Source organism: Aethina tumida, chromosome 5 (genome assembly GCF_024364675.1).
Source record: "Aethina tumida isolate Nest 87 chromosome 5, icAetTumi1.1, whole genome shotgun sequence".
In the NCBI taxonomy this organism is placed as follows: Eukaryota; Metazoa; Arthropoda; class Insecta; order Coleoptera; family Nitidulidae; genus Aethina; species Aethina tumida.
The window spans coordinates 12813039-12833307 of NC_065439.1; the positions used below are offsets into that span (position 1 = coordinate 12813039).

The 20269-nt window shown below is 32.5% G+C and overlaps 5 protein-coding genes across 14 annotated transcripts in view; 4 read left to right on the plus strand and 1 right to left on the minus strand.

Moving 5' to 3' along the window:
* LOC109599566 (somatostatin receptor type 2-like) overlaps window positions 1–20269 on the minus strand; it is a 226400-nt gene that overhangs the window by 27479 nt on the left and 178652 nt on the right. For 6 of the 7 annotated variants that reach the window (XR_007548094.1, XM_049967544.1, XM_049967542.1 and 3 more), the window contains one exon: window positions 18388–18413. The gene's annotated coding sequence lies outside the window, so the exon portion shown is untranslated. Of the gene's footprint in view, window positions 1–1382; window positions 1535–18387; window positions 18414–20269 lie in introns of those variants that run through there. The other variant, XM_049967540.1, reaches the window with a different exon arrangement.
* On the plus strand, window positions 5366–8931 carry LOC109599567 (uncharacterized). The gene is made up of 2 exons (XM_020015575.2): window positions 5366–5455; window positions 5534–8931. The coding sequence occupies exons 1-2, from the start codon at window positions 5366–5368 to the stop codon at window positions 6497–6499; spliced, it is 1056 nt and encodes a 351-aa protein (XP_019871134.2). The 3' UTR covers window positions 6500–8931.
* LOC109599583 (somatostatin receptor type 2) lies at window positions 11059–16840 on the plus strand. Of its 4 annotated transcripts, XM_049967547.1 has the most exons (3): window positions 11086–11362; window positions 13145–14309; window positions 14744–15730. In XM_049967547.1, exons 2-3 carry the CDS (start codon window positions 14272–14274, stop codon window positions 15675–15677), a joined length of 972 nt encoding a protein of 323 aa, XP_049823504.1. In that variant the 5' UTR covers window positions 11086–11362; window positions 13145–14271; the 3' UTR covers window positions 15678–15730. The 4 variants fall into 4 exon arrangements, with proteins under 4 accessions (XP_049823506.1, XP_049823504.1, XP_049823505.1 ...); XM_049967549.1 differs by lacking the exons at window positions 13145–14309; window positions 14744–15730 and adding an exon at window positions 15806–16840 and having other exon boundaries at window positions 11059–11362; XM_049967548.1 differs by lacking the exon at window positions 13145–14309 and having other exon boundaries at window positions 11097–11362.
* Window positions 16948–18263, plus strand: LOC126265600 (uncharacterized). The gene is made up of 2 exons (XM_049967550.1): window positions 16948–17200; window positions 17259–18263. The coding sequence occupies exon 2, from the start codon at window positions 17266–17268 to the stop codon at window positions 18205–18207; it is 942 nt and encodes a 313-aa protein (XP_049823507.1). The 5' UTR covers window positions 16948–17200; window positions 17259–17265; the 3' UTR covers window positions 18208–18263.
* LOC109599586 (uncharacterized) lies at window positions 18720–20070 on the plus strand. Its single transcript, XM_020015598.2, has 2 exons — window positions 18720–18754; window positions 19095–20070. The coding sequence occupies exon 2, from the start codon at window positions 19099–19101 to the stop codon at window positions 19951–19953; it is 855 nt and encodes a 284-aa protein (XP_019871157.2). The 5' UTR covers window positions 18720–18754; window positions 19095–19098; the 3' UTR covers window positions 19954–20070.

A 20269-nucleotide genomic window follows, 5' to 3' on the forward strand; every position in this document is an offset into this window, starting at 1 on the left:
ATTTTATTTATATGTATAAATTAACATTCCATTTCTTGTCAAATTTTTACTTCCAAAAGATCCATTTTGTAGATGTGAAAACATTTTATCCTATTCTTCCTTAATTTATTACCTGTTTAACATGGCAAGTTGCCTCTAAGAAGACATTCTTCTGAAGATTTTGCCTCTATAATTACAATTTTGGAACTTGGCCATCTGAGCCAACAACAACAAGTAGCCCAAATGTATTAATCTCACAAAGTATAGTAAGTCACGCTTGAAATCATTATCACCAAAGAGGTAATAACAGGATCTTCTCAAAAATATGAGCCAACAATCACCGCCTATGGACTGCAGTTGAAAGGCAAAATTGTTTGTTCATGGATGAGTCCAGTACACATTATATTAGTTGGATAGCCGCATTGTATATGGCGTGAAGGTGGTAAGAGATTATTTCATATAAAAGTTTTAAACTGAGGCTTTTGAAGGTGGTTTTGTAACAGACAAAGACAAATTTACTTACTAAACCACCAGCCTCAAAACTTGGAGCTGTTTGTTAATGCTCAGGACGTTACGTTGTTTAATAAATATAATTTTGATAATATATTTGTTATTCTAATTTTTAAATAATTCAATTTATCCTTTTCAAAAGACGAGCAGTGTAGTTACACTGTAGAAACTTGGTTGCCTAGTCACAGTTGACGTCTTATTAATTTTCCAGAGCGATGTTAAGGCAAAGTTCAATCTAATTTAACCATAAGACAAATATGGCTTCAAGTTCAAGCGCTGTTTTAACACACAAAGCAATGCTAGATTCAAATTAATAAATAATCTGTTCATTTAGGCGGGGGTTTGTAATCTTTGCAAAATTAATTGTTGGGCGTGCTTTGTGTTGGTTTCAAATTGAGTTATTGTTAGCCACATTAATCGAATCGTACGTTATCTCGTTTGAAAACATGCGGTTAAAAAATCGGAGGTTATCGTTGTTATTGATTTAAACCATTATTTTATACGAAAATAAATTTAAACGTGTTAATCTAAAACGCTGTGGCATATGACGTTCTGAAAATAGCCCTGTTTTCATGATATCAAGTTGCCGCACAAATTGAGCGAATCAAGATGTGTGTCATTAAACGGAATTACATTTTCGAAAAAATAACGCCGCGTAACTCGACCTTATTGTCGGGAATTATGTCGCGTAGGGGTCGAATAACAAATTAAATTAATTCAGACGTTTAAAATATCGAAAATGAATTATTTAATGTGACGAGTCGGAAACGTTTGCGAGGCTCCGTGAACGGAAACGGGACGGGATCCGGATCGGATTCGACAAGCATAAAATCAATCGGAAATCTGACCACCTGCACTTTTACCCACCGTAACAGATTGATTTCGAAACTTACCGTCGAGAATATATGTGGCAAAAAGGAGTTACTTATGTGCGCCAGTCAAACACACACGCAAGTGGGGAAGTTGGAAGTTTGTCACTTGTTCGGAAGCGCGATTCAAAAAGTTTTGTAGCGCACAAACGCCCAAAGTTTTATTGCTGGATGTAAACAAGATTGAAATGCTCGATATGAAATATGTTTATGACTGGGTAAAGTTAAGTTTCTTCGAATGCATGAACAATTTATGATGCCACAATTTGAATTAATTACTTTTAGATAATTTGAAACTTCTTTTTTTCTATTATGTATATGCAGAATAAATAACACTCGTCTGCTTACTTCAGATACTGGAAAGTTTGATTTTGAGTTTATGTTACATCTACATTACTTTCAAACTTTTTGTTATTTTTGATGAGTTCTAGTTAATTTTATATCTATTGTGCGACAATAAATAATTTCATTATCCATTTTTACATTTTTAATTTGTAGCTTATTCAATTATCAAATTTTATCCCTTGGAGAAGGAGTAAGACAAAAAAAGTTACAAAAGAAACAAGTTTACTGTTAAATCTGATTGTAATGGATTGCAAATAATTTCGAAATATTCACAACATCTATTCAATATTTAAAATTTGATTTTCACAAAGCAGAAGATATTTAAATGTATTACAGTCGACATTACAGATAGATATTTTCAGTTGATAGTTTATAAAAATAAAAAAATATTAATATTTGCTAGTATCAAGATGAATGGTCCAAACGATAAAAAAAATATAAAGGTTAAGGCTTTCGTGACCATTGTTTCCATATCTAAATTACATGACTAATCTTATATTAATAATTTAATTTTTGAAGATTAATAATTGAAAAATTTTAAAAATATAAATATAGTTCAAAATGAAAAAGAAAATGCACGAAAAAAATTAATTTTTAGAAAATTTTAAACAAATATCTAGAAAAAAGCGAGTAATTTTAAAACAGAAAAATAAAAGTAAATTTAAATTAATAAATTTAATTGAAAATTTGTCTTGAGAACAAAAAACAACAATAAAAAAAAAAAATAATAAAAAACACAAAAATAAAAAATAAATCGAAATAATCTTATATTAATAAATTAATTTTTTGGTATATAAAATTTAGAAATATTAAAAATTATGTATATTGTTTAAAATGAAAATAAAAATGTGTAAAAAGAGATTTAAAAAAAAAAGTGAAATAAATATATGGAAAATAAAACAAGTAATTTTAAATCAAATCGAAGTCAATTTAAATACATAGGTTTTAAATTGTTTAACTTTACTTTTAAAAATCTTGAAATGAATCTTGAAACTTTTTGTTATTTTTGATGAGTTCCAGTTAATTTTATATCTACTGTGAGACAACGAATAATTTCATTATCCATTTTTACATTTTTAATTTGTAGCTTATTCAATTATCAAATTTTATGCCTTGGAGAAGAAGTAAGACAAAAAAAGTTAAAAAGGAACAAATTTACTGTTAAATCTGATTGTAATGGACTGAAAATAATTTCTAAATATTCACATCAATTTAATATTTAAAATTTGATTTTCAAAAAACATAAGATATTTCAATGTATTACAGTCGACATTACATTTGGAATTATTTCCTGACGTTTCAGTAGCATAGGTTGGCTAGCATCTTCAGAGGTCTGATTTGGTTCGTGTCTAAGACATAAATTAAAATACAGTGAAAAAGGAAAAAAGTATGAAAAAAAAAATGTTTAGAAAATTTTAAACAAATTGCTGAAAAGCAAGTAATTTTAAAACAGAAAAATAGAAGTAAATTTAAATTAACAGGTTTAATTGAAAATTTATCTTGTTATCTTGAGAACAAAAACAACAATAAAAAATTAAAAAATACAAAAATAAAAAATAAATCGAAATAATTTTATATTAATAGGTTTGGTTTTTTTTGGTTATTGTTCAAAATAAAAATAAAAATGTGTACAAAAGAGATTAAAAAAAAGAAACAAATATGTGGAAAATAAATAATTTTAAATCAAATAGAATAGTAATTGGAAAATCGAAGTCAATTTAAATACATAGGCTTTAATTTGTTTGACTTTACTTTTAAAAATTTTGAAATGAATCTTGAAATACACAGTATAAAATTAAGAAAAATTAATAACAAAATATAAAATAAATTAAACTCTTAAAATCATCCTTCATGATAAAATCTAAGTTGAATTTATATATGTGAATTTTGGAAAATTTTGAAACAATTTTCATTATGCAAATTTTTTAAATTTAAGTTTAAATAAAAAACAACGAGAAAAATAAATGTGACATTTCAATCTTTAAAAAATTGTATTTTAGTGAAAACATTTTAAAATATGTACAAATTAAATTGTATATTTTTTTATTTTGAGAAGTCAAATATTTTTTTAAATATGTCATGTAGAGAACGAAAGATATTTATTGAAAAGTGTTATTGGTATATTTTTTAAAAAATATATGATTTTAAATAAAAAAAATTAAAATTTTCTTATCATCATCTAGAGTTTAAAATAAAAGTGAAAATGAAAAAAATCAGTTAAACCCGATAAAATATTTCATTTATTTATATGGGAGAAAAGCTTTACCAGTCGTTAGGGTCATTAGGTGGAACGTTATTATTAGTATTATTATTAGGACACACCATTTTGGCTCGTTCAGTGTTTTGACTAGGATGATGATTAGATAGTTTATGTAGATACCGAACGGTATGAGAAGGTTTTCGGTATACTGTATGGTTCACTCACTCTTATTACTAGGACATCCAAAAAAGGCATTTGGTACCCTTCTCCAATTCGATTGTGAATATAATATATGTTGAGAGTTTAAGTGTTTTAGAAACAGACATAATTTTTATTGCCCCTGATTCCATATCACCACAGTATCACCCACGCAATGATACCAAATAGAAGGTTTGTGTTTGGAAATCTCAATTGTTTTTTGTTCAAATTTTTCTATAAAGAAATTGGCGATCACTGGTCTAAGAGGACTCCCCATTGCTAATTCTTCAGTCTGTTATTAGAATTTGTTATTCCAAACGAAATAGCTTTGAGTAAGGCACGTACGGAAAAGATCCACTATATCTGGAAGGAATACTTCTGATCTGTTTAAGGATTCATTGACAGAAACTTTAGTGAAAAGTGACTCTACTACTCTACTATAGAATTTCTTATTTTTACTCTTTATTTTCAAATAAACTTCCATTGCTCATGTTTACCTAGAAACAAGAACAATTTCATACATCCACTCTAAATTCCATATTAACAAATAACAATGTATTTTGTTGTTGGTCATTATTTTCATCGATTGTAGTTTCCTAGAAAAATTAATCAAAATATTTATCACATTAATATTCATTCAGTCGGCGAATTTTGATTTGAAAGAACCGTTTTGTTTTTGATTGTTATTATTTATTTCGTTTTACAAAACTGATAATAAATTGTGAACAACAGCAAATAAATATGAGAGTTTTGTTAACGTACATTTCAGTCATCAAAGTTAGTAGGCGTACGGCGTAACTGCTTTAATTACAGCATTTATTATCCAAGTGGAAAATATTTCGGTGCGTCTAGTGTACACGGTTCCGACGGCAATGTAAGTCCATAGTTTTATCAATTTAACAAACCTCATGTACAATTCCATTGATACTTCATCCACGCCGGGATTTAAATTGCCATTCTCCCATCCTCGTTCCGGAGTACTAACCAAATAAGTTCGCTTCCTTTTTAGTTGCAGCATCCGCGCCCTTTCAATTTTATCTTAATATAAATGTCTTCCGTGTGAAAATGATTTTCGTGTCACGACAATAATTACTTTCTAACATCCGTAATTTGAGTAAGTTCATGTTCGAGACGACATTTAAATTCACCATTTAGACGTCGTGCCTTTGTTATTATAAAATTATATAATTTGGTAATTGGAAGCACTAGCAGCGCATGTAAATAGATTGGAGATAAACTATTAACGATAAAATCCAATTTATTTATGAACTTTGACATACTTCAGTTTGAATGCAATGGTTTTCGAATTCGTTATTTAATAACAGTGATTCGTATTGATTCTCGCACAACTCAGGTAAGTCTTAATTAATCTGGCGCTTGCATTTTGTGGTGGGGTGTCTCAATGTTTTCACCAAATCCAATTCATTTTCAGATCGAAATGGCCGAAAATAATAATTTATCTGAACTCATGGACAATATATTTGAGGAAGGTTATGTGGAATGGGGCGAGGTACCTCCACCAATTATTGGTGAAAAAATTTTCGACTGGATGATGCTTTTCATTGGCATCGTCGGATTGGTTACACCCCTCTTCCTGGCTATAACCATACGTAGATTCAAAAGGCTGAGGACCAGGATCAATACTTACATCTTCAACATTATGCTGTTGACGATTGTGTACTACATTAACAGTCCAGTCATGGAGATTTTATACATTTTCGTCAAATTTGAGTATTTATGGTGCTGGTCATTTCATTTAGAATGTACTGCTGTATTTATGATCTTTATCATGTCTTTCTGTATGTTACTGGATTGGACGTTAATGGCATTCCATCCCAACTTCATGGTACGAACGAGAAGCATCCACAAATATTTTATTAGTTTCCTTTATGTACTTGGCCTGATAGTTTGGCTATTAAAAGGTTTTGGTTGTCAGTACAGCTTTTTCATTACAGATGTATTATTCCATAACATTGCTTTCATCATCGTATGTGTGTCAATAGCAATACTAGACATAATAATAGCCAAAAACAAAGTGCCATACGAGTCCACCAAAACGATGTATGCCGTCACAATGGCAAACTTATTCGTTTACTCCTGGTTGCCAGAATTTGTTTCCTATAATTTGTTAGACCAAAATTACACGGACAATCCTATCATCCTACTCATTTTACTTGTAATAGCCAGATTATCAACGGCTTTCGCCCATCTGAGTGCCGTTATTGCTTGTTATTTGCTTGGTCATCGTAACAAACATTTCAAGATGGCATTCGACAGAACTTTCAAAAAGTTGGTGAAGAATTATGACACGGATGACTTGGATGTTGCCTCAGAAGATGAAAAAGAGGCGGACGGTTCAATTGTTGAACGAGGTACTCCTCAAAGTTTTGTAAATTAAATGTGATTGATAATTAGAGATGTGTTACTTAAGTCTAGTTTTAGTAGACGTTTTTTATTTATTTTTGACATTATATGTCGTTCAATAAAAATTTAAAGTAAATTAAATCTTTTGTTTTATTTGTGTACGCGTGTTAACATGGTAACAATCCGATTGTAAAACATTTGTCATTTTCAGTCCACGAAGGTGTGTGCACATTATGATCCGGTGCGATGCTTAATCAATAGAGTTATGTATGTACCTCTTACTGAACCAAATTAATTTTCAGATAAAAATGAGTGAACTTAACGATAATTTGACAGCAGTGATGGATGATGTGTTTAAAGATGCATATGTGGATTGGTCCGGGCTGCGTATACCAGAATTCATTGAGACGGCCTTTGACTTAATCTTATTTTTTACTGCACTGGTGGGAGTTGCTGCAAGCCTTTTTGTGGCTGTCACCATCTTAAGATTTAAAAGATTGAGGACCAGAACTAATGCGTACATTTGCACGCTTTCCTTTTTATTCACATGTTATCACTTAGCTCTCCCGGTTATGCAAATTATCTACATGTGCCTACAGCAGGAAGTTCTTTGGTGTTGGGCACTTCATTTACGAAACATCTCTTTAACTATGACGTTCATTGTATCTTTTTTTATGTTATTGGAATGGACTTTATCGATGTTCCGGTGCACATACTTAACAGAAACTCAGAAGATTCATAAGTATATTTTAGGACTTGCACTTTTATTGGGCTTGGTAATATTCATATTGCAAGGTGTGCAGTGCTACAACATTATTTTCATCGCTGATGGTTTTATGTTTCGTATTTGCTACACTATAATTTGTTGCTTAATAACAGTGCTGGACATAATCATAGCTAAAACCAAAGTACCCTATGAATCCAAGAAAACAATGTATGTTATTACAATGGCAAATCTGTACGTTTTCTCTTGGTCACCACTTTATATTGTCTTCCATGCAATGAACCATGCCCATTATAAGATACATCCAATTCTTTTCCTTATTTTGGAAATATTGGGAAGAATAACCGTGTTCCTAGTTCATGCCTATCCAATACTGGGCTGTTATTTGCTGGGTCGTCTCAATAATCATTTTAAGATGGCATTTGCTAGAACTTTTAAGGGAAGCAGTTATGTTGATAATGATTTAGACATCAATTCTGAGGAGTTAAAAAGAAAATATGTGAGATCCTGTTACATTGATTTCCTAGGAAACATTAATATTCACTAGTCTTTAATTTTGTAATACCTAATATTTACTTGCAAATAGAATTATATTTATAATCATGTTTATAATGGTATATGCTCCTTTATACACTTCATGATATACATATTGGACAAGCAGCCATCTGTATTAAATTAATGTTTCAGATATAATGAACACAGATAATATATCTCAAGTGGTGGACAATGTGTTTGAGGATATCAACATAAACTGGACATCGGCATATACGCCGAGTATCGCCCAGGAACTCTTCGATTGGACAATATTTTTTATCGGACTCGTGGAATCTATAGCAAATATTTTCTTAATCACCACAATTTGTCGTTTCAAAAAACTTAGGACTAGAATCAATACTTACATCATGAACGTGGCCATATTAAGTGTGGTGTACTATGTGGTTATACAGGTCTTCCTTATATTGATCATCACTCCAAAGTATTTTTGCTGGGTTTATTATTTGGGGATATCGGCACTATGCTTACAATATCTTATGGCTTTCTGCATGCTTCTAGATTGGACTTTGACGACATTTAAGGCTAGTTTCATAGAAAAAATTGGTAATTTCCACAAACACATTTTCTTGATTCTTTACTTGTTTAGCCTGGCTGTGTATATCTTTCAAATTCTTATGGATTGTCATTTACAAATGCTCAAGACGGACCTATTATTTTTCAGGATTGCTTTTATTACAATATGTTTAGCAATGGCAATTCTTGACATTATTTTAATTAGAATCAACGTACCAGAGGATGCTACTAAAGAATTTTACGTTGTTAAAATTGCAAACCTGTACGTTTTTGCTTGGTTACCAGAATTGATTATCCATGATTTACTGCAGGACGTCGATTTAGATTTTCACCTAGTTATTTATAAAATATTAGTATTTCTGGGTAAAGTGTCAGTAATTTGTGCATATGCTTGTCCCATTTTGGTGTACTATTTACTGGTAGTTCATAACAAATATTTCCGGTTGGCCTTTTATAGGAGCTGGAAAAGATCTCTGAAAAACTATGAGTCCGATGATTTGGATATTGTCTCGAATGAGGAAGGACATGGAGAGGGTCCTGCGGTCGACGTCATTGAACCTTCGTTAATTATTGGCAATTAAATTGTAATTATTTATATTTTATGTATTTTGATATTTGTTTATATACTTTTATGTAACCGGCTGTGGAAAACAATAAAGTTTTGTATAAAATTATTACTAGTATTTGCTGATTCCAACTCAAGAGGTGAAGTTTATCTAAATTATTTTAACGTAATCGTAACAAATTCCAGTATAGTAATTTATATAAAATCATCCAATTGTTTCTCTGGTACAAAATACTCATCTACTGAAGCCCCTGAAATCAATGTGAGTGAAAATATTCAAAGTAGTATGAAATATTTCTTCTGATCAAAACAAATTAGGTACTATTGGATTTAATTACTTTCTACAGTTTTCCAAGAAATTAAAGCATCACCTTTTGTAAATATTTTTTTCTGTTTAAGTAATAGTACGTTGAAACTTTGAAACACCTTCATATATGACTATAGTTTTTTTGGTTATTTTAAATATACCGATTCTGGTAAGTTAGTCCAAAAGCCTCAGAGCGTTTTAGAGGAAGAAGGTTGGAGTTACCGCAGAATAGCCGAATGTTTTGGTACATGGACCTTGGTGACCATACTAGGAGACCAGGTCAGGGTAGAAATTGTGCCACAACTCCGCCAAAGATTGTATTTTGAGAATTTTAACTTTAAAACAACGGTTTGTGACTACAAGAAGTTTACAGCCTCAGAAAATGTAGAAGGAGTTCGAATAAGTATCGAAAAAAATCGACAACATCTCAGGGAAAATAATTTGCAACCCCGTGTTTCTGCTAATGGCCCGGCCTCAACCGTGGATCATCGCAGAGCTCGGCTAAATTTTGCTAAAGAGCACGTTAATTGGTTAGAACCGAATTGGGAACGAGTTCTGTTTACAGATGAATCTAGATTCTGCACATACGATAGACACGTTCGTGTGTTTTGACGTCCAAATGAACGATATGCTCAATGTAACTTCATAAATGCTGCTTTATTTCTTATGTATTCAATTATGATGTGGATAGGCGTTTCTTTAGCAGCACATTGGTATGTTGGGTTGGTACTCATACCTTAACCCAATACCAATTTGGTGGTGATGAAGGTTCAGTATTTTTACTAATACGGGATAATGAATGACCACATACAACGCAGTTGTCTGAAATTATCTTGATAACATTGGGATTAATGCTATGGCCTGGCCAGCTCGTAGCCCAGACCTTAATCCAATAGAGGGAGACGTTTAAGAGACCATATTAACCGTCTGAATTACTAAGAGGGTATCTACTTAAAAATTTGGGAGAATTTGGATCAAAATGAAATTCGAACCCATATTTTGCTTATGAACAAAAGGTGTGATGCTGTTATTAGTAGTAGAGTTGGAAATATCTCATATAAAATTCAAAATTTTATTGAAGTGAAATCTTCCTTAGTCGCGTTGGGCACTTTTTGGTACCTTATGGGTTTGCGTCACCGACATGTTCATGAATGGCGCACGCGCAATGTGCTGTGGCGCCTTAGACACTTTTTGGATGAGTGAAATCTCGTACGTTCGCGACACCGACATGCTTACAGCAGTATAAGTAGTAGAAGTGAAATTGAATGGATTTAAATGTATTGTTGTCATCTTAATCGCAGTTTCAGTTAATTTAAGACGACTCAAAAAAAAGATGATCATAAGACAAAAGAATATTATTTTTTTATTGAGCACACAACAATTTTTATATTTCAAAAGTTGAAATGTATATGCCAGTGTAGTTGCAATAATAATTTAATCATATATTCCATGTCATATAATATCAATTTTTAAATAAATTATATTTTATTTATAATTCTCTCAATGTTGAGATAAACAATTACAATAATCACCGTAATTCTCTTATTTGATTGGCTTTTTATCTCCATCGGTCATTCCCTGGAAACATTCACTCATTAACTTTCAGATTGCCAAATAATTAGTTAGGATTTCCTGGAAAAATGTTAATAAAAATGAAAAATATTACTATTTGCTAGAGTGAAGGTAAATGGTCCAAACGAAAAAAATGTATGTGAACAAAAATAAGAATTTCTTATTAATTCATTTCATATTCTATAACATGCAAATTTAATTTTCTAAATTAATTATTTTATTTTACTTTTTATTTTCATAAAACAATTAATCAATATATTAATTTTATTAGATTGGTTCTTACTTTCATTGGTCATGTATTGCTGAAAACATTTATCAATCACTAATTTCCATATTAACAAATAACAATTTTTTTGGTCCTTATTTTCATTGGTTATAGTTTCCTGGAAAAATGGATCAAAATATTTATCATATTATCTTAAAGACTGCGAAATTTGATTTGCAAGAAAGATTTTGTTTTTCACTATTTGTTATTTGTTTCATTCCACCAAATGAACGGATAAGAAATTGTGTGATAACAGCAGATAAATATGAGAGTTTTGTTAACACACATTTCAGTCATCAAAGTTGGTAGGCGTACGACGTTACTGCTTTAATTACAGCATTCGTTGTCTGAGTGGAAAATATTTTGGTGCGTAGTGTTCACAGTTCCGACAACAATGTAAGTCCACAGTTTTATGACCTTAACTAATAAACTATTTCACGTACAATTCCATCTATATCTCATACACGTTGGGATTTAATTTGCCATTCTCCTGGCTTCAGAGTACTAACTAAGCTAGCTTCTTTTTTGGTTGCTGCATTCGCTACCTTTCAATTTAATTTTGATATAAATTCGGCAAGAAATTGATTTTCGTGTCGCGGCAATATTTAACACCTGCACTTTGACTAAGTTCACATTCGTGGGTACATTTAAATAGAAGTCGTCCGCCTCTGTTATTATAAAATTACACAATTCGGTAATTTAAAGCACGAGCAACGCATGTAAATAGATCGGAGATAAACAATTAACGATAAGCCAAATTCCAATTTGTTTATAACCTTTGACACACTTCTGTTTGAATGCAATGGTTTTCGAATTCGTTATTTAATAACAGTGATACAGTATTGATCCTCACACAACCCAGGTAAGTCTCAATCATCTGGTGCTTACATTTTGCGGTGACTTGTCTCAATGTTTTCACCGAATCAAATTCATTTTCAGATCGCAATGGCCGAAAACAATAATTTATCTGAAGCCATGGACAATATATTTGACGAGGCATATGTGGAATGGGGTGAGGTGCATAGGCCAGGTATTGCAGAAAACATTTTTGTGTTGATGATGTTTTTCACTGGCATCATCGGATTCGCCTCGACCCTTTTCTTGGCCATAACCATACGTAGATTCAAAAGACTGAGGACCAGGATCAACACTTATATCTTCAATATTGCTGTGTTAACTGTTGTGTACTATCTCAGCAATCCAATTTTGGACATTTTATTTGTTTTCACCAAATACGAGTACGTATGGTGCTGGTCATATCATTTAGAAAGCGCTGCCATATTTATGGTCTTCGTCATGTCCTTCTGTATGTTACTAGATTGGACACTAATGGCGTTTAAAACCAACTTCATGGTACGCACTGGAAGCGTCCACAAATACTTCATTGGTTTCCTCTATGTACTCGGCGTAATAATTTGGTTACTACATGGTTTGGACTGCCAGTTTAGTTTCTTTGTTACGGATGTGTTGCTGTATAACATTGGTTACATTGCCATATGTGTGTCAGTAGCAATACTGGACATAATCATAGCCAAAAGTAAAGTGCCATACGAGTCCACCAAAACGATTTATGCCGTCACAATGGCAAACTTGTTTGTTTACGCCTGGCTGCCATCATATCTCTTATACAGTTTAATAAACGAAAATTTAAATTACACGGACCATTCGATCTTGGTGCAAATTTTGTTTGTAGTAACCAGATTGTGCACGGCTTTCGGCCATCTGAGTGGAATTATTGCTTGTTATTTGCTCGGTCGTCGTAACAAACATTTCAAGATGGCATTCGACAGAACTTTCAAAAAGTCGGTGAAGAATTACGACACGGACGACTTGGACGTTGCCTCCGATGATGAAAAGGAAGAGGACGGACTAACTATCAGTCGAGGTGCTCCTCAAATTTTTGTAAACTAAATGTGATTAATAATTACAGACACTTCTGTCTAGTTTTAGTAGACGCTTATTTATTTATTTTTGACGTTATATGTTGTTCAATAAAAATTAAAAAAAAATTATGTTTTATTTATGTATGTGGATTATCATGGTAACAATTTGATTGTGCATCATTTGCCATTTTCAGACTTTCATGGTTAACACAGTCGAAGACCATAAATTCAAATTTCTGGTGTTGGTTTAGTCAATAGAGTTATGTATGGATTAATGGACCAAATTAATTTTCAGATAAAAATGAGTGAAGACGATAATTTGACTGCAGTGATGGACGATGTGTTTAAAGATGCATCTGTGAATTGGTCAAGGGTACATATGCCAGAAGTCATGGACAGGGCCTTCGAGTTAATGTTATTTTATACTGGATTAGTGGGAGTTGCTGCAAGTCTTTTTGTGGCTATAACCATTATCAGATTTAAAAGATTGAGGACTAGAGACAACGCGTATATTTGCACACTTTCCATTTTATTGACATGCTATCACATAGCGGCCCTACTTATGCAGATTCTGTACATGTTCGTACAGCAAGAAGTTATTTGGTGTTGGGCAAGTCATTTACGAAGCATCTCGTTAATGATGACGTTCATAATATCTTTTTTCATGTTATTAGAGTGGACTTTATCGATGTATCAGTGTACATATTTTAAAAAAGCTCAGAAAATTCATAAGTATTTCTTAGGACTGTTACTTTTATTGGGCTTAATAATTTTTATATTATACGGCGTACAGTGCCACAACATTATTTTCAACGCTGATGGTTTTATGTTTCGTATATGCTACTCTATAATTTGTTGCTTAATAATACTGTTGGATATAATCATAGGTAAAACCAAAGTACCCTATGAATTCAAAAAGACAATGTATGTTGTTACAATGGCAAATCTGTACGTCTTCTCTTGGGCACCACTTTTTATTGTCTTCAGCTTAATGCACCACGCCCATCAAAAGATACATCCAATTCTTTTTTTTATTTTGGAAATACTAGGAAAAATTACTGTATTTTTAACTCATATTTATCCAATACTGGGGTGTTATTTGCTGGGCCGTCTCAACAAGTACTTTAAGATGGCATATGTTAGAAGTTTTAAGAGAAGTAATTATGATGATGATAATGATTTAGACAATTCTTCTGAAGACATCGAAGATATGAGAGATCCTAGTACATGAATATTCACTAGTTTTATTTTATTTTATATTTTATAATACATACTAATAAAATTATATTTCTAGTCAAGTTTTTTAATGGCGTATACTCATTTGGATTGTATCTACTGTCTGGATATTCCTTTCATTGGCAAATCGGCTTAATTATTGGTACTCATTTTATTGTTTAGGCATCCTTACAATATGTGATTGCAATGCACATGCAATTAAATAGTACTTTAAGGGTATTAAGGTAATATTATTAGCAATTATTAATGTAATTAGAGGCAACTTGCAAGAGGAGACCACTAAATAATTTTACGTTGTAAAAGTAACAAACCTGGTCATATACATTTGTTCACCACAATTCATTGTCAATGCTCTACTACAGGACGTCCATTTAGATGAAAACCTTATTATTTTAAACACTGGAATGTTACTGGTTAAACTGTTAGAAATGTTTTCATTTATTTAGTGGGACTTTACTGTAAGCATTTCTGGATGGCGTTTAATAGAAGCTGCTGAAGGTCCCAGAAACATTACCATTTAATGATTTGGGCATATCTAGAATGAGAGAGAACAGTGTATTAGTTTATATATTTCATAATTCGTTAGATCTTCATTTTATATTTTTTATATATTGTAGTTTCCTCTTCTTTATATCTAAGCCTTTCTTTTCTTTTTCAGACATAACATGGATCCCGACCCATTTGGTGAAGTTTATCTAAATTACTCTAACATAACCGTAACGAATTCAAGTAATGTAATAAGCATAACGTACAGCTTTGCTGCATTCTTGATTGATTTATTGGGATTTTGTGCTAATCTTTTTTTAATAATAACGATGATAAAATTTAAACGTCTTAGGACACACATTAACATGTACATATTACATCTGGCAATAGCAAGTGTAATTAGTTATTCAGTAGCTGTGGTTGTTGAAATCCTCTATATCTTTATTTTGATTCCAAAGATACATTGTTGGTCATACCCGTTAGAGATCTCAACAATGTGCTTCATGTTCTTGGTGTCTCCAATAATGACTTTGGAATGGACTTTAGTAACATTCAAATCCAGTTGGTTAGCTAGAACGAAACCCTTCTTCAAATATTCAATACCGATTGCCTATGCCATTTATTTTTCATTTTGGGTTGCCCATTTCGTGGGGTGTACGACGACAAAGGAAACTTTCATGTGGTCGGTCAGATTTGTTTACTACTTGAGTCTTTTGATTATGGTGGTGTGTGATATTTATCTGGCCAGAAACCCTGTATCCATCGAAGCGTCCAAAACCAAATACTGTGTACTGGTTGCGAATATTATTGTCTTTTGTTGGCTTCCGGAGTGCGTGTTGTCCGACATGGTGGACGCATTTTTTTGGTACAAATGGTTTACGTTGATTTCATACGTTGAGATTTTGTTTTACCCGTTTTCACTATTGGGAAGCATGGCGAACATTATAGTGGTGTTCGTTCTGGTTAAAAAGGACAAGTACTTCAAAATGGCCTTCAGCAAGATTTTTAAGTCCAACCTTAACACTTACGAGGCTGAAAATCTCGACGACTCGGATGACATGAACTACAGAATCGAAGCCTCGAATATCATTGATAGGGAACCCTAAATTATTTATATAAATGTTAATTGTATCAATAAACAATGTTATTTACTTTTAAACCGTGTCTTATTGAAGACTCCTTCATGAAACTCTAACGTTGTGTCACATCATTAAGTGTTACGAAACTGTTTCAGTTCTAAATGGGGATAGTGGAAAACTTTACCAATTGGGAGGATGAACTCTTCGAAGATGCGGAACTGGAAAATCATGCACACAGTACAGTGTACCTCAGCATCTTCACTCTAATCCTTGTAGTGATTCGCATGCTGATGGGCTTAATATCCGTTACAATCGACATCTTCCTCATAGTCTCCGTGCTAAAGTACAAAATGATGAGGACGTACATCAACATTTTCATAGTACACTTTTCTATAATAGACATTTTGTATTTCATATGTTATCCAGGTATACAATTGTTGTTCGAAGGCAACCCAATAAATATGACTTCTTGTATTATGTACCAAATACAGATAGGAGCGTTGTTGTTCAATTTCTTGATAAAATTAGCGCTTCTACTGCATTGGTTTCTGCAGGTATACCAGTACGATGTTTTAGCTGCGTACTCCAAGTATTTACATTACATTTTTTTATTGTTTTACGTGCTTTTAATTGCTTGGACTTCGTTACATGGATATAGATACTGTCAACAAGATGAAATCAAAATAGAGAACTTCTGGACCCGCGTCGCTTACGTAGTTGTTGTCTTAGTTTTAATTATTATTAATTTGTATATCTGGAAGAACAAGTCTCCGTACGAAAGCTCAAAGCACAAATATATTTTAACTGTTGTAAACTATAGTGTGTTCTTGTGGTTCATGTCGTTTCTTTCGAACTTACTATTTGATGAGTTTTACATGTATTCCAACATCTTAACTGAAATTATCAAAGTTACGTCGGTAATTTCTACATTCATTGCTTACTGTACAACACCGGTTATATTATACGTGCTGCAAAAGAACGACAAGTACTATAAGATGGCTTTAATGAGATGCTCGAGACAAAACGTCTACGAGGACGAGTTGGAAGTTGTGTCCGAAGTAGAAGAAGGATAAGATTTTCATTGAGGTTTCAATGTACAAGAAATATGTATTATGTAACTGCCAAATATAATTCTGTACTTAATTCGTATTGTTTATAACTTGTTTAATATACTAATTAAAATAATTAAATGCAGTTTTATTCATTTTAATTGATCTTATCTTTAGTAAAAAATTTGATTATTATTTAATTATGAATAATACAACATGCTTTGCGTGGAATTGTGGGCGAGCTGGTCTGAAAAATGGCAGTTTATTCAACAGTACTTGTTGACCTAAATGGTTCTTAATTCATAAATTGGTATTCTACGCCACATCCTTTTGCGTTCAGTCTCGTTCCAAGTAAAGGTCCGAACATCACCATCTAAAAATACAACTTCTCCGTTAAATGACTCATAAATGTTCAATACGGTCCATGTGCCGCAAATCGTTGCTTATCATGACGTGAGAGATTTTTGAACTACTTTGCACTGCTGTTTGTCGTAAAGCCACGTAAGTAAATCCATGTTTATTCGTTCCCGATGAAAGATATTCTGTTTGTTTGTTGCAGAATTCAAATGGCGTCCCCGGAAAACTTCACCAACACAGACGAAGACCCCTTCGGTGATTTAAACGATCATGGAATGAGGAATTTGGCCGCCACCCCGTATTTAATCCTGGATTATCTCGTACCGATATTCATGGTGATCAAACTGTCGTTGTACATCCTTTCCATTGCTTCCGATTTGTTTTTGATCTACATCATTCATTATCGGTTCAAGAGACTGAAGACGAAAATCAACGAGTACATCATGCACTATTGTATTACAAACGTTGCCTTCTTCGTCTTCGTCATCCTGCAAATTTTCATCAAAAGATGGGGGTACGACTTGATGGTATTTTGTGTTGTTTTCGAAATGGATGACGCTTGTTTATTTATGTCTTTTGTTATGATAAACATGTTGGCCGTCGATTGGTTCATCACCTCCTTCAAACCTGAAGTGACCCCCAAGTATGAGAAGTGGCAGGAGTATCTGATTTTAGGCATCTATTTGGCTGGGGTGGTCAAATTCTTCATCACCGGATCCACCTGTTTTATATCGGACATTTTGGTAATACGATACAACTTGCTGAACTTCCTTTTCTTCATTATGTTCCTAGGTAATGCCATTTTATTGGTGATGCGTTGCTTCGAAAACATTCCCAACACACCCTTGAAAAAGGGTTACACCTTGTACGTATCTAGTTTCATTTTGTTTTCTTGGTTGCCGAGCTTTGTTTATCACTATTTAATAATAATATTCATAGACAACGAGACTGCTTCGTTGGTTTTGTTCTATGTGAAAATATTTACCGAAATTTTAGCTTATAGCTGTTCATTTTCACTCGTGTTTTTGTTGAGGAGACTAAGTGTCGATTTTCGAACTGCCATTCACGCGTTTTTCGAAGGCACTACTTTAGACGAAGATAGAGATAATTTAAATGATAATTTTGTAGACGAACACAACAGAATTTGTTGATTTCAGTTTATATTTTTTTGTGATGTATCTGTGTTAATAAAATTTAAGTACAATTTTGGAGGTGTTTTCTTTATTTTTAAAAATCAAAAGCAAAAATTTAAATACTTAATTTCATTTATATTATACATTTACTACTACTAAAAATATTTTTTTGTATTTTTATTATTATTATATACATACCTCAAAATGGCATCCTTTAGACAAATCTGTAATCAACAAACGATTATTTGTAGTACATTTAAAGTAAAGTATTAAATAGAATAAACAATTTAAATGTTTTTATTTTTTAGTTTATATTATTTTATTTTTTAGTTTATATTCTAAAATATTGTGAACTAAACATGATCTTATTATAATATTATTATTTATTTCTTAAAAAATAGATGTGTGCTTCAGATATCATATACACTGTTATAATCACCACAATACAGTTCTGGCCCACACTATAACAAATTAGCTGCATTATTAGATAAATAGCTTTACCTTGAAATGCACGACAATAGTTCTTTTCTCTCGTGTTGTGGCAATACTTACACCAAAAATTTGAGTAAGTAAATATTTTAATCAATATTTAAAATCATACCCTACTTACTCATTCACAACTATCGATTAAATAAAAGCTTATTTGCCCTCAATCAAACGCGGATTGTCTGAAAACGTTACTTCACTAAGAACGACAGGTGAAAAGGGTCAGAAATGATCAAGACATTAGGCAAAGGAATGATCTCTAGTTTATTATTAGTACATTTATCTGCGTCAACTCCCCCAGTCAGTTTCGACCCCGATAAGTAGTGAAAACTTTCCGAGACGTTAAGCACAATTCGCCACAATTTAAAAGTAACAAGAAACATCTCAATGTTGAATATTGACTTTTTTATTTATTGCAGCAAAATGGAAACGAATGTGACATCAGTAAACGGTACAGTGGTGGACACACCAAAAATTAGATCCGTCTGGTACTTCACCTTTGAATTTTTGAAACTAGTTTGTGCTTTAGCATCAATTATCTCCAACTACGTATTGATATACGCCATCGTGAAACTGAGGAAGAAGGATTTGCTCCACTTTTACGTACTTTTATGGTGCATTTTCACCAGTTTGTTCATGGTGCTGTCGCCAATCACCAACCTGGTGACCAATAAAGAGCTGATGTTTCCCATTGAAGTGGACGGAGAAGTTTGGTGTCCCATTTATGAATTGGAATGGAGTATTTTGATCACAAGTTTCGTACTTATGACGTTCGTAAGTAACGACTGGTTTATAACAAACTTTTTCAAAGGATTCCACGAGTACTGCAACCAAAAGGCGGTACTAGTTAAAATCATCATCTGCGTTTTGATCTGCATCACCATACTGTTCTCCCAGGTCTCGTGCCTCTCCGAAGACGACTTCGAACACAACAACTCACTAATGTACAACATCATCACGATGGTACTGATAGTTGTCACCCAACAATGTCTAAAACTTTATTACAGTTACAGACACGGAAAGGAGTTGGACCAAGGCTTGGGGATATCGCTTCCCGCCATTTTCGTGTTGAGTTGGTTGCCGTTTTTGCTCTACATGCCGCTGCACAAGTACTCGGAAGTGGAATACGCGGTACTCTGTTACCTTAACCTGTTGAGGTATCTGATTGCCGATTGTAATTCCATCTTTAACGTAGTGTACTTGGCAATAACAGAGCCGGACTACAGGAAGGCGATGCAGGAAGCCATTTGGTGCACGTACTGCAACTGTTTCTTGTGATAAGAGTTGTTTGTAAATAAATTGTTTAATTTATTTTATCTATTAAGTGTGCATTTATGTTGAAATCTATTTTATTTCTTTCAGAAACAAATAATAATACAATAATATATATCATAATTGTTTTTTTAATAAACTTCTTTTGTCTATTAATTTGACATCAATTAACAATTATTGGAATGAGGCAACAAACATGTTTCTTCTTTTTATTTGTTTACGCAGTGCTGCGTGGACAGTGAAATAAATAAATTATGTGACCCCTTAAAAAAATTAATAATAATAATAATAATCTCATATAGTCATATTATCGTCTCAAAAT

What these genes read in the sequence shown, in the direction of transcription:
- LOC109599583 (XM_049967547.1), top strand. Translation starts at nt 14,272, where the DNA reads ATGCACATGCAATTAAATAGTACTTTAAGGGTATTAAG. An exon ending in AGTACTTTAAGGGTATTAAG is followed by an intron (nt 14,310 to 14,743) that starts GTAATATTATTA and finishes TTTCTTTTTCAG; the next exon opens with ACATAACATGGATCCCGACC.
- LOC109599567 (XM_020015575.2), top strand. Translation starts at nt 5,366, where the DNA reads ATGAACTTTGACATACTTCAGTTTGAATGCAATGGTTTTCGAATTCGT. An exon ending in TTGATTCTCGCACAACTCAG is followed by an intron (nt 5,456 to 5,533) that starts GTAAGTCTTAAT and finishes ATTCATTTTCAG; the next exon opens with ATCGAAATGGCCGAAAATAA.
- LOC126265600 (XM_049967550.1), top strand. Translation starts at nt 17,266, where the DNA reads ATGGCGTCCCCGGAAAACTTCACCAACACAGACGAAGACCCCTTCGGT.
- LOC109599586 (XM_020015598.2), top strand. Translation starts at nt 19,099, where the DNA reads ATGGAAACGAATGTGACATCAGTAAACGGTACAGTGGTGGACACACCA.